Source organism: Atractosteus spatula, chromosome 5 (assembly GCF_055471065.1).
Source record: "Atractosteus spatula isolate fAtrSpa1 chromosome 5, fAtrSpa1.hap1, whole genome shotgun sequence".
Classification (NCBI taxonomy): Eukaryota; Metazoa; Chordata; class Actinopteri; order Semionotiformes; family Lepisosteidae; genus Atractosteus; species Atractosteus spatula.
Genome location: NC_142710.1, coordinates 32339332 through 32351912, shown reverse-complemented (window position 1 = coordinate 32351912; position 12581 = coordinate 32339332). Strand labels below are relative to the sequence as shown.

Sequence of the window (12581 nt, the reverse complement as noted above, 5' to 3'; positions counted from 1 at the left end):
TTAAAGTGTAGATAAATTAAAAATTAACTGTTCCAACAGGTAGAATGCTTGACTGTAACGAGAGCCTAGATTTGTCCAGTTCTTTTTTTTTTCCCCCCATTTATTATATTCTTCCTCCCTTGATCCACTGCCTTCCAGGTGCTCTCTTCTGCTAAAAGTTAATCTGTTTATTTATGGTTACAGTAAGCCATTTGTGTGACCAAGGGTCTTTTTTAAACTGCTAAATGAAAGGCTGTCAAATTCATACATCACTGTAGTTCTTAAAAGAACGAGGACTCTGTGTTTCTGTGCAGTACTCCATAACAGACTTATGTGTTCTGAACATGTAAGGATTCGTTTTAGATGTTTCCTCCTTTTTTGCCCATGCTCATGAAAAATTATCTGAGCATAGCTTAGCATTTATATTCATTTATTGAGGGCCAAATTATAGCTGTATATTTTTTTTCCCACATCGCTACACCCATATAATTGGTTTCAATGAGTTACTAACATTAAATGACAGGTTAATAAATGTTTTTTTTTATCATCCTTAAGATATGAGATCATTTAGAAACATATGTGGGGCTGTAACCATGTGATGTGGGGGAATAGGCAGCATATTTCAAAAACTAGTTTATTCATAGCTTGTTTCTCCCTGAGAAGACGGTGACCCGGACTGTTGGGGTTATTCCATCTGGCGTGCATATAAAGAGATTGAGAGTTTTCTGATGTAATAGTTCCCCCCATTTCTTTCTAGTTTTCGGTTTTTGGTTATCATTAGTAATTTCATATTTTTGCAACAGTCTCTGCCTGTCCTAATTTTATGATTTAATAACAACTAACTCTCTGTTAAAATAAAGTTTTGTTTCTGTTGAACATCGATTTTAACATAGTAAATGTGATAACGAAGTTACTGTTATATTTTCCTGATATGCTGTAAATGGGTTAAAAAACAAACCACTACATTTAGTGTTTTAAAAACCACAAAAAAAAACTGTTACAAGATTTATTTACAAGTTATCTGAAGTGGACGAATATTGAAAATTCTGATTCTTGAAGCACTGCTCAGGATTCAGGTCACTCAAAGCTCATCTCCAGCAACACTGCTTCCTGCTGGGCTGTCGGCTTTGTGCTGTGCTGCTCAACTCCATCAGCACCCTGATACCTCCTGGAAGGTCCACTGAAATAAACATGTTTATTACACACAAGAGAGAGAAAGTGACACATCCCCCCCAGAAAGAAGTTTTGACATCCCCTGAAATGCAGTTTACTTGAGTGGCCCCTCTGATTACATTGCAGAAGATTGCACAGGTTGTACTACATTTATTTGGTCGATGTGTGATATTGGTTTCCACAAGGTGCTACTACTGTGTGTTAAAATAAACAGTCTTGGCACTGAGGCAATGTCTGAACCACACAACACCAAGCATAAAACAGAGCAGGCACAACCAAAAATATCGAATTGCTGGAACATTATCCAGTCCCTGATGAAGATGTAAGTGGAGATAGCTGAAACTGATACCATGGACATATCAGTGTTACAGGTCAACGGGACAATTCCAGTGCACTAATTGTAATGTGGCTGGAGCCTATGCAGTTGAGACTATCACTATTTTTTCCTCACCTGTACACTTTTAGTTTAAACAAAACAGTGCTGCCAAATGCCTTGCAGTTGTACATTTAGAACTGTAAAGGTTGGCCTCTGTGTTTTCTCAATCCGAGCACGCTGTTTGAATTTCTGAATTTCCTTGCTGGCCTTTTGAAGGAGGCTTTTCATTTTGTAGGCCGGTTTATGTACCACATTACTAAAAAATCATGTCTTATGTTTATTAAAGGCCTTCCTTGAGTAGACTGCAGTGGAGCACTGTTCTATTTAAACACCGGCAAGCGTGAAGTATTACAGTATGAACTCCTGTAATACTTTAGCAGCCTTTTTTTTTGCATGCTATCTGGCTGTCGCCGTCACGCGTATGTGCATGTAATCACAACTCATTATTCCCCCCTCCCCTCTGCATGCAGGAGGTGAAGCACATAGGGAGCGCTCACAACCGGAGTGCTTTGCCATTTGCTGCTTCCAGCACTAGCCCAAAAGTGGTCACCAATCAGTACAACAACCCGGCAGGCCTGTATTCATCAGAAAATATTAAGAACTTCAACAGCACTGTGGAGGCTAAAAGCAGCTCCAATGCACCAGAGCCAAGCAAAACGTAAGTGGGACAAGTTCTGCTTTCAGAAATATGAAAAGTCATTTGAGTTTTAATTGTTGGAATTCTCTTTCAGGAATTGCCTTCCCTTTCTAAAGCCACCTGTTTCACATGCACAGGTTGATTCAAAAGTCTTGTACCTGAATTACAATCAAATCAGTTTATGATTTAGCTAACTTGTTCCAAAATTAATGTAGAAATGGTCTCAGTTCAGAGAGAACCAGTTCTGTTATTTAGATAAAGTTTTATTTTTTGTTGTTTTAAATTGGGTTTCTTATGTAATCTTATAGAGATGATCGAGATTTGGGTAGGCTTTTACAAGGTTCAACCGATTTGCCTTAATTTTGAGAATCACAAGTTGTAAAAGGTGTTCTCCAGGACTTTTCAAGATTATAGTAAAAATAATGTATCTTCTTTTTAGACCAAATATATGTATCTTTCCTTTGAATAAATGTCAAGAAATTGTGCACCAGAGAGAATTACTGTGAACACTCTCCAGTCATTCCAGTTTAATTTGTAAAATGCAGGACTTGATCGTCATTGAGTCTGTGATGTATGTTTTAAATTAAGCAAGACTTTTGAAAACCCTGTGTTCTGTAACCATGTATTGTGAACTATTTTCAACCAGCTGACCTCCGCGTTAACTGCACTGTTTCTTTGTCCATCAGAGACCCACCCAGTTTCAACGGGCTTTCAGTATGACCACCCAGTCTGTAAAGCCATCCTCTGGTCACAGCAGGTGCTCTAACTTTCCATCTCATTGCTCTCCTTAAACACCTTTTCCATTAAAATCTGTTCACGTGATGAGTGACAGTGGCTGTACAAAAACCTTTACAGCAGTAGTGTCATTTTTCTTTCATTTACCTTAAATTTAGTCTATATGAAACAACACTACCAGTGAAAGAATAAAAAAAACATTCTTTACATATGCTAATTTGTATTTAAGTGATAGATCTCATTGAAAGTCTTTATTCATTCCAAATATTAATGAATCATGCATTGCATGGTTAAGCTTAGATATACATTTAACTTCCCAGTAATCTGCATGTGTGGATTTGTCACTGTAAAGGCATGTCATTTGTATATCACTCACATTCATGGTGAAATAGACTGTGATGTTCTTGTGTTTTCAACATTAATTTTTCATTTCCTCCTACCACTTTTTCATCTTGCTGCCTGCTTTTCCTTTAACCCAACTGGGACCTTCAGCCCACTCTCTCCCTCAGGGGGCTTCCAAGCTCCCTTTGCTTCTGTGTATAACCCAAAAAAGCGTGGCAGCTCTCCTGCCCCCCCTCTGCGGCGCCACAGCACCTCGTCCATCCCCAGTCAGGTGCGTGTGGGCCCCCGGGAGCTGAAGACTGCTGCCCAGTGCTGCCCAAACAGCCCCGTGGAGGTGGATGTGCCAGGCATCAAAGTCCTGCACGTGCAGTTTAACTCCCCTTTACAGCTCTATTCACAGGCTAACATACTGGACTCATTACAGGGGCAGATCTCTACCATCAGCCCTGAGCTCGTCAGGTAACGCCATGCTCTCTGTGTGTGCGTACGTACGTTCGCTAATTTTGTCCTTTTTGGCGCCCGAATACGAGAGCATTTGAAACGGTAAATGGTTTTTAGTGAGCTGGCACACTTCATTTCCACAGAAATTCTCGCACCATCACATCTGGTGCACATGCATGTGTCTCTTCTGCCAAATTATTAAATCAAATATGTGTCGCATCACGAAAATCAGGATTGGAAAACACAAAGTGGAAATAAACTGATTTAATTACATAACTAACCAAAAAAACCTGGATTAAGTCTTTTTTTACAGGGTTTTCGTGCTCAGAGTATGACGAGCATGTTTTACTTATGCTCTAGTGTAGAATGTTTAACAAATTTATATTCACTTTGGTTGTTGTTTGTGATCTGATGTCCCCCTACTGTCTCAACTTGATTTTTAATTCTGCAAAAATAGACTTTTGTTAATTTAATTTTAAGAGTACTATTTCAGATTAAATTATTTATGTTAAGATTTTCATTTAAGAACTTGTTTTTTTTTCCCTTTTGCTGTGTATTTTATTTGGTGTATTATTTTCTAAACATTAGATGAATCATCTGCAGATCTGCATTTCTTGGGGAATGTAACTACATCAGTTTTAAAAAATTAAACAGAAATTGCTTTATGTTGGACTTTATGAACTATTCCCTAATTTTTATGCCCTTAGCATTGAAGTTTCCCCCTTTTATCTAGATAAATTAAAGGCTTCCGCAGATCTTCTCATCGTGAAAAAGAATTAGCATTACTGCTCTCACCCTTAGAACTATACTAAATCTGTAAATGATCCCCTTCAAGCCTATAGTATCCAGATAAACATGATATATTAAACATATTTTGAAGATATTTTGAAGGTTTTGAGTTGGAGATTATATTTTTACCCCCTGGAGTAATGACATTTCCCTGAATAAATAACATTCTTCTTTTCACAGAAAATGTAGAAATTAGTGAGGAAGCCACATCACAAGTATTAGAGCACTTTCTGTAGAAAGCCTGCAAAGCAATCCCAAGTCTTGTCTTTGTAAAATGTATATACTGTTTCAACTAGTATGTCATCTTGGAAAACATTATGTTTGCATCAGACACTTCTGTTTATGAATAAATTGCTACAGCACATTTACTTTACCATGTTACAATTTTATATTTCTTTCTAAGCAAATGAAGATGTGCTTTTGTGGGAGATGTCCTGAAACAGATTTTGTATTATCAATGCTTAAAATATTACAACTTCCTTTTCAGTTATTGAATGTGATTGATGTACTGTATGTGGTTGAAATCTCAGTTGTACCAAAACCATTTATAATTGGGTGATCTGTGTATCCTTATGTGTAAAAACTGTACAGAATTCAATTATTCTGGTACATTTTGAGTTTTAAGGACTAGATTTATTACATGTGGCTTTCTGTCTGCTTTGTCATTTTTATTAAGTTTGCTTTGTCTATTTTTTAACTATGATGTTTTTTTTTTTACATTGTAGCCCAGACACCTTTAAGCCACCTGCTATTAAGCCAGCGATAAACACAGACTCAGAGGTTTACAAAATGCTGCAGGAAAATCAAGAATCAGATGAGCCCCCACGACAGTCCACTTCTTTCAGAGTTCTGCAGGAGATCCTCGAGTCTGATGAAAAAGGTACCAGCCTCAAATGTGAATTACTATCTAACTCTTTTACCATTAACAATTAATAGAAACAGAATCAAGGATGCACAAACTAGTGTAAAGATATCTTAAAAGTGCCTTGCTACAAATACCCAATATTATTTGCATAGATTTTACTTACAGCTTTAAAAACATGGTTGAAAACTTGGGTATATACTATTACATCATTGAAGGTTGACTCAGTGAAGTTATGACAGACATCACAGAGGAGTAGTAGCACCTCCATGCAGAGCAGGATCCATTTAATATGAGAATGAGGCCTTAATTGAAATATTCTCACAGGGAATTGGCCCCAGTGTGTAACCACTTGGGAGATATGTAAAGGAGTACTCGGAAAGAGAGAAATAGTCTACTCTAAGCTTACTTAGAAAAGCTAATGAACTTGAAGTTAGGGTTGCAGTAGGCTAACAACCCTGATCACATCTTAGAGAGATCTCCACAGAGACTGTAAGTTCCATAATCAATGGTTTGCCCAGGCAAAAGTGACACGCTTTTCATTCCTCTGTCCAGATTCTGGGATGCTATTGATAGTGCTCTTTACCGTGGGTTTTTCTCTCTGTGATGCTCCCAGGACTGGTAGCCAGCCATGACCCTTACTTGGTCTGGCTAAATTCTCACTTCATTTCTCATTTCTCTGGAAATGCCACAGTGCTGCCTGAGTATCCTGCTCTTTGGCAGTGTGCTTTCGCCCCCTTGTGGTCTCTAGCAAAACCTGATTGAGCTACTATAACTTTCTCCACTACATTAATGGCTGCATTAATGCTTAAGATACACATTACTTTGTCTTGTTTTAATATCCTTTGTTATGTTTGCAAATATTTGCATGTGTGCACTGTAGAACCACGCTGCAGACTTCACTGACCTTCACTTCCAGCGTTGCCAAACAAGTTCTTCTTGGTTCTTAGACAAGCCTTGCAGACATACAGTCTCATTAAAGAAAGGAATGATTGAAGCTGTGATTAAAAATTAAAACATATCTAGAAATAGGCTTATATACAGTATACAGTAAATATCTGAGGAAATGAAAAATAAATCTTTTGACGACATTTCTGAAATTTGTGGCCCAGAATTAAACAGCTCCCAATACATAATCTTTCCTATTTAATACTTTGATATTCTGGTACATGAGTTAGTAGAAGAAAATAAAAAAAGTAAACAACATGCTGATTCTCATTTTTAGATTAAAAACACAACATACGTTTTGTCTAATGGCATAAAAGACTGCACATCGTAAATGGAGGGCTTAATGAAAATTTTAGTATGAAAGACTTCAAACCGTTACGCTTAGGCATTCATGAAAAGCAGCCCCTTACCTTCTTAGCTAACAGTTTTCTCTGATTTCAGGAGAAAAGCCATCTGGGTTTAGAAGTGTAAAACCTCCCACAGCTAAAATTGGATCCTCTGTTGGGAGCACAGAAAAGCTGCCAATCTGTGACCTGTGTGAATCGGGCATTGTGTAAGTATTTGAATGTAGTATAAAGAAAATGTATTCTGAATGTTATGATATAAAATATTTCTACTTGATACCTTCTGTTCTATTTTAAGTTTAATTTTTAATGTACCAGTACTAATGTTTAAATTGTAGTAGCAGTCTGTGGGTCGAAGGATGAATACTAGAGCTGGAACAGGTAAGTAGGTCAGCAGTAGGTGAGCATAGCAAACAGGCAAAGCACAGTCCAGAATCACAGTGGGGTCACTACTACAATTCAGAGCTGGAGATACTCAAAGGTACAAGGGAATATCTGAAAGCCAAGGTCCAACAAAGCAATCCAGGTATTTAGATAGCCAGAGCTGAGACAAAGCATGGTTGAGTCCAGATCAAAACGTAGACAAGCTAGGGAACACAGCAGTGGCTCAGAGTGCAACTCTCCAACAATGCCCTGAGCACTGCTTGGTCAGACCTTAAATAGCTCACTTCACCAGGAGGCAGGGGATAATGTGATCACTCACAGGTGAAGTAAACTTCCTGTCTTATTTGGTTTCCCTGGCAACAGGTCTGATTGACAGAGGAAAGGGGCTTCCCTGGAACTAACCTTCTTAGCAGTGCTCCTGCGGGGATAGGCATAACAAAATTCTGTTGGTTTCATCTTTTGATAAAATAATTTACTAGTTATTGGAAGACTGTACATTCCAGTAGTACATAGAATTGCATTTAATTGCAAAGAACAATCTTAACTTGTTTAACATATTGAAGATGTATAATATGTGGAACCCAGAGATTTTCTCTGCTTTGAAATCTGCCAAAACAAATATGAAATGCAATATTTATGCTTCATCTTTGTGTTGTTCTGTTTTGGTGTGATACCCAAAGAAGCCTTTGTGATCATCTCCATAATTGAACCACCATATCGGACACGTTTCAGTGCCTGGCCTGCACTAAGATAAATGTCAAACCTACTGTACCAGGAGACCAGCCCCTCTTAATGTATTTGAAAGCTCTTCCCTGTCTATGGCAATTTCATCAATGTAACAGTCTTGCCCTGCTCTATGAAACACTCAGTAACTGATAGGCAAACATCTCACCAAGCCTAGTCCATGTCTTGATACTCCTGAAGCCTCTCTTGTTAGACTCAGATTCAAACTACTGCCTTGGGCACCAGAAACCCACATGACTCAGCTTGTCAAAAGGCTGTGGGGGCTGTTTTAGCTGTTAAAAGTCCTGGATAGGGATGTTGCAAATAATCTCCTCTTACACTGTGAGAACTGCTGTAGATTATAAAAACATCACTTTTTTAATAATCCTGACCTTTCAATGTATAAATCGCATTGCCTTACTCTTTTCTCTCCTACAAGGGGTGTGATTGTAAAGCTGAGAGACAAATTCCGACACCCTGAATGTTACACTTGCACTGACTGTGGAGTGAACCTGAAGCAGAAGGGCCACTTTTTCGTGGAAGACAAGATCTACTGTGAAAAGCACGCCAGGGAGAGGGTGACTCCACCTGAGGGCTATGACGTCGTCGCTGTCTTTCCAAAATAGACTGGGCCGGCAGTGATGTTTGAACCACATCCAACTGCCATGCTTTGAAAGACCAGCATTCATGCTCTTTTATCAGTAACAGAATCAAAATGCAACTTGTTTCCTTTCCTGAAGTGAGAATTTGGCCAGCCCTTCTAAGCATATGGTGTGATTTGCAGACACACTGCTCACGCTTGCGAGCTTCAACGCCACTCTTGAAAAGGTGGATTCAATGATTGTATCTGTTTTCGTGCCAGCAGGCCACTTCATTTATGTGCATTAGAATAAAAAATATTTTCATGAGATGTTTCTTGGGTTTCTTTTGTTTTTGGTTCATGGATCTTCATTTGCAGTATTATTTTTTCCTCAGTAAACAGTTGCTTGATATTGTTTAATGAACAACAGAGAAAACATATTTTGAGAGAATGTAGTAATTTTGACTTTGAGATTATCTTGATGAGCAGCTAGGGGTTTATTTATTGAAGAACCTCAACAACTGTCATCTTATAAGAGTCCAGGTGAAGAAATTTCCCTCAAAAGTCATCAGCATCATATAAACCCAAACATCTGTTTGGCTGCAGATAACTTTGTTTCAGGATTTTGAATACTGCAATCTGAAACTGCAGGCTTCAAGAGATAATAGATCACTTTTAATATGTTTACATAACAGCTTTCTTTAGCTGATATTGACTTTTGTTAAGCAGAAGTCTGTTTTGTTCTCACTGTCTATTCTTTATAAAAGTATTGGAAATAGAACTCTTTCTAGCACCAAATAACTAAACTGAGCTAAATTAAGCTTTTCAGTTTATGAGAACTAAAATATAGTAGTACGGGCATGTCGGGTTTTTTTCTTAATGGAGTTGGGGATATAAATGTGCTCTTTTGCTGAATAATGTCTGTAAACATGCTTCTCTAAATGTTGTGTTTTTGCATTATATTGCATAATACTCAGGTGATGACTTTATAAGCTTTGTCGTGAATAGTGTCAATTTGGCATTTTTTTTCTTTCATTCCCATAAAATATTTCAAGTGTGCATTATTTCAAAAAACAACAGGGAGCGGTGTGGGTCACCTTATTTTTTATATTCAAATTTGGAAAAGATCTAGTCTAAATTACTTTGGGCAGTCATAACAGGAGGACGTTAGGTTGATATTGGTAGAAAAACAGCATTCCTTCTATTTAATTGGAATGTGAGCAAGTTACCATGATTAAATTTCCATAGTAATTGTGCCGATATGAAACTCTGGTGTCAGTGATAGTTGGTTTTATGTGGAAGAGGTATGTGACAGGCATTTGACTATATTAATAAAACCCTTTTATTACATCAATATTTGAGGATTTTTAGTTGTCCTCTGCTGTATTGTAACCAATTTTATGCTTTCCACATATTCTCTCTCTAGGTAGCTTAGTGAGCTCTGTGAACTTGGCCCCCAAACTCCGTGAAGTTGCCCCCCCCTACAGACAGCACAAACGATGAAACACACCTCCTTCATTAGTGCTACGTTTGTGCCGGCTTTTCAGCTGCTTTCGTTCCCGAATTATAGTGCCTTGGGTTTGGGGTGATCACGTAACCGTGAACGGTGACTTTGACCTCTGTTGACCCCGTCAAGCGTTCTGTTGCTGGTGAGAGAGCAACAATTCTGCAATTGTGTTTCTGTTTGCCCGGGTGAGGGGCGGCGGTTGATTTTACTTTCAATACCAGTATGTTCTGTGTGTTTGTGTGAACAGGAAAATTAAAAATTGTCACCAATATCACACCCTAGTCAGGACAGTTGCGGATGTAGCCTTAAAAGGCGAACATTAGGAAACAACTGCATGGTCTTGGAGAGAGGCTTTAACTAGCAAGTCTCAATATTTCGTAGCTGTGTACTTCTTTAAGATGCTATATCTCAGGAACGAAAGCAGCACAAACGGGCACAAACGCAGCATTAACGAATGAGACCGGTTTGGTTACCCTACGACGTTGTAGGGGGGGTGGGCAAGGTCACAACCCGAAAAAGAAGACGTTATATCTCAGGAACGAAAGCAGCTAGGGCGTTACTTTCAGCGGCACAAACACAGCACTAATAAGTGAGATCGGTCCGGCTCCCCTACGACGTTGTAGGGGGGCTGAGTGATGTCACACCCCCCAAAAAGAAGGCGCTATATCTCAGGAAAGAAAGAAGCTGGGAAGTTACTTTCAACGGCACAAACCGGCACAAATGTAGCACTAATGAATGAGACCAGTTTGGTTTCCCTATGATGTTGTAGGGGGCTGAGTGACGTCACGACCCCAGAAAATAAGATGCTATATCTCTGAAACGAAAGCAGCACAAATGCTATTTGCAACGGCATAAGCCGGCACAAATGTAGCACTAATGAATGAGTTGGGTTTCATCGTTTGTGCTGTCTTGGGGGGGGGCAACTATAGCTATACTATACTATAGCTAGGTACGCAAGTTCTAAAACTCAGCACACTCGACTTGACTAGTGAGAAGCTGACGGCTGAGATTGCACTCACAGCTGAAAAATGTTTTTTATAGGTCGAATGGTACCTGAATCATTGCAAGGGTTTGATTGCTTAAGAAACGGAAAGCAATAAGTAATAATAGGAATACAATTTTATTTTCTGTACCACATGCAAATGAATGCTTGCATTTGACTCATTTTCAAAAGTTAAAAGCTTTCCTTGTTCCAAATTCAAAATATATGAACATGTTTTTGTATTATGTAGCTGCATGATGAAGGTTCATTGAGAATTCTCTGGATCTAAAAGCAAACTGTTCGAAGTTTACTTTGCCACGCTCTTTACAGTCACAAATGAATCAAGGAAATAAGTTTTTCTTTGTTAACAAAATATTCCATTTTAAATATAGGGAATACAAGGCTTTGTTGAAGCTTTTATTAAGTCTTTTAGTGTAATCTTTAAAGTTTTCTCAAATGATCTAGTGACTAAGGATGTGAATTATACCCCACCATCTTCCCCACTGCTGGCAAAAGCAAAGCACTTGTGCTGCACAACCTTTCTGTAAAGGTTAATTTAGTCAGCTAAGTTTCTTAGCTCTAGAATAGTGACATGCTTGGACATTGCACTGCTACCTACAAGCTGTGTCCCGTTTCAAAAATACATGCAAATACGTGAAATTGTATTATTTCTTTGGCATCTATTTCATCACGACGAGAATCCAAGAGAGTTTTGGACTAAAACCCTAGCTGAAATAATGGTTGTACCCTGTAGCATCCCTGGTTGTGGCATAAACTTGTTACTTGAACTTAAAAGGAGGGTAGGGCGGACGTGGGTTTCAGCTCTAAGTGAACTACAGTAGTTATTTTAGGCTGGCCATTTTTTATTAAATAAAGTAGTTTTTGGAATTGGTTCATTAGTTCATGCTGCCTTATGCCTTGCAAATCATAATAAAAAAATGAGCATCATGCCTCACACTAAGAGAAGACTAAACCAAATCAAATTGACTAATATTGTATGTGCAAAGGAACAAGTAATAGGTTTATTCCATGCTGAAAAAAAGAAGAAAGAGAACACAACATTTCGGCCGTGGAGCCTTCTTCAGGTGTGAGAGAGACAGGGCAGTAGGTAAAGGTAAAGTAGCGGGAGAACAAAGGTTGGGAGGGAGGAGGAGTGAGAGGCGGGAGCAGGGGACAGAAAGAGAAGCCAATCAAGAGGTGTGAAGTCAGAATGGGTTCAGAGAGGTGTGAAATGAAACTTCCAATGAATGGAGAAAATTTAAAAGAACAGTAGTCTGTCGTTAAGAGAAGGGAGAATGTGTGATCCTAGCTGCAGAATAATTTTAGTTTCGGTGGTCTTTCTGATGTATGAGTTCGGAAAACCGTCTTTGAGAACACAGACGGAGAGATTAGAGTGGTCGTGGCCGTCAGAGGTGAAATGAGAAACAATGGGCTTGGGGAGATCTTTAATCTTCACAGCCCTGACGTGTTCTCTGAAGCGGTCTCCGAGTCTCCTTCCTGTTTCTCCAATGTAGATGGCTGGGCATTTACTGCAAGAGATACAGTAAATAAGGTTGCTGGAGGTACAAGATGCTGTCTGGGTGATCTGGAATTGTCCTAAGGGGCCTTGAATGAGTGTGGTGGTGGATGTGTACTTGCAGGTGATACAGCGAGCTCTGTTGCAAGGGAAAGTGCCTGGTGTGGATGGTTGTTGAGGGCGGTCAAGGGAGCTGTGAACAAGGAGGTTACACAGATTAGGTGGTCGGCGATATGAGATGATAGGGCGATCAGAAAAGAGGG

At 39.0% G+C, this 12581-nt stretch overlaps 1 protein-coding gene across 2 annotated transcripts in view; it reads left to right on the top strand.

The window, feature by feature from the left end:
• pdlim1 (PDZ and LIM domain 1 (elfin)) overlaps positions 1-8641 on the top strand; it is a 28052-nt gene extending 19411 nt beyond the window's left edge. The window contains exons 4-8 of one of the 2 annotated variants that reach the window (XM_088917144.1): positions 2852-2922; positions 3393-3701; positions 5198-5352; positions 6724-6835; positions 8173-8641. In XM_088917144.1, coding sequence (XP_088773270.1) covers positions 2852-2922; positions 3393-3701; positions 5198-5352; positions 6724-6835; positions 8173-8359 — 834 coding nt within the window. In that variant the 3' untranslated portion in view covers positions 8360-8641. Of the gene's footprint in view, positions 1-1998; positions 2187-2851; positions 2923-3392; positions 3702-5197; positions 5353-6723; positions 6836-8172 lie in introns of both variants that reach the window. The other variant, XM_088917143.1, reaches the window with a different exon arrangement.
• Positions 8642-12581: the final 3940 nt, after the last annotated feature.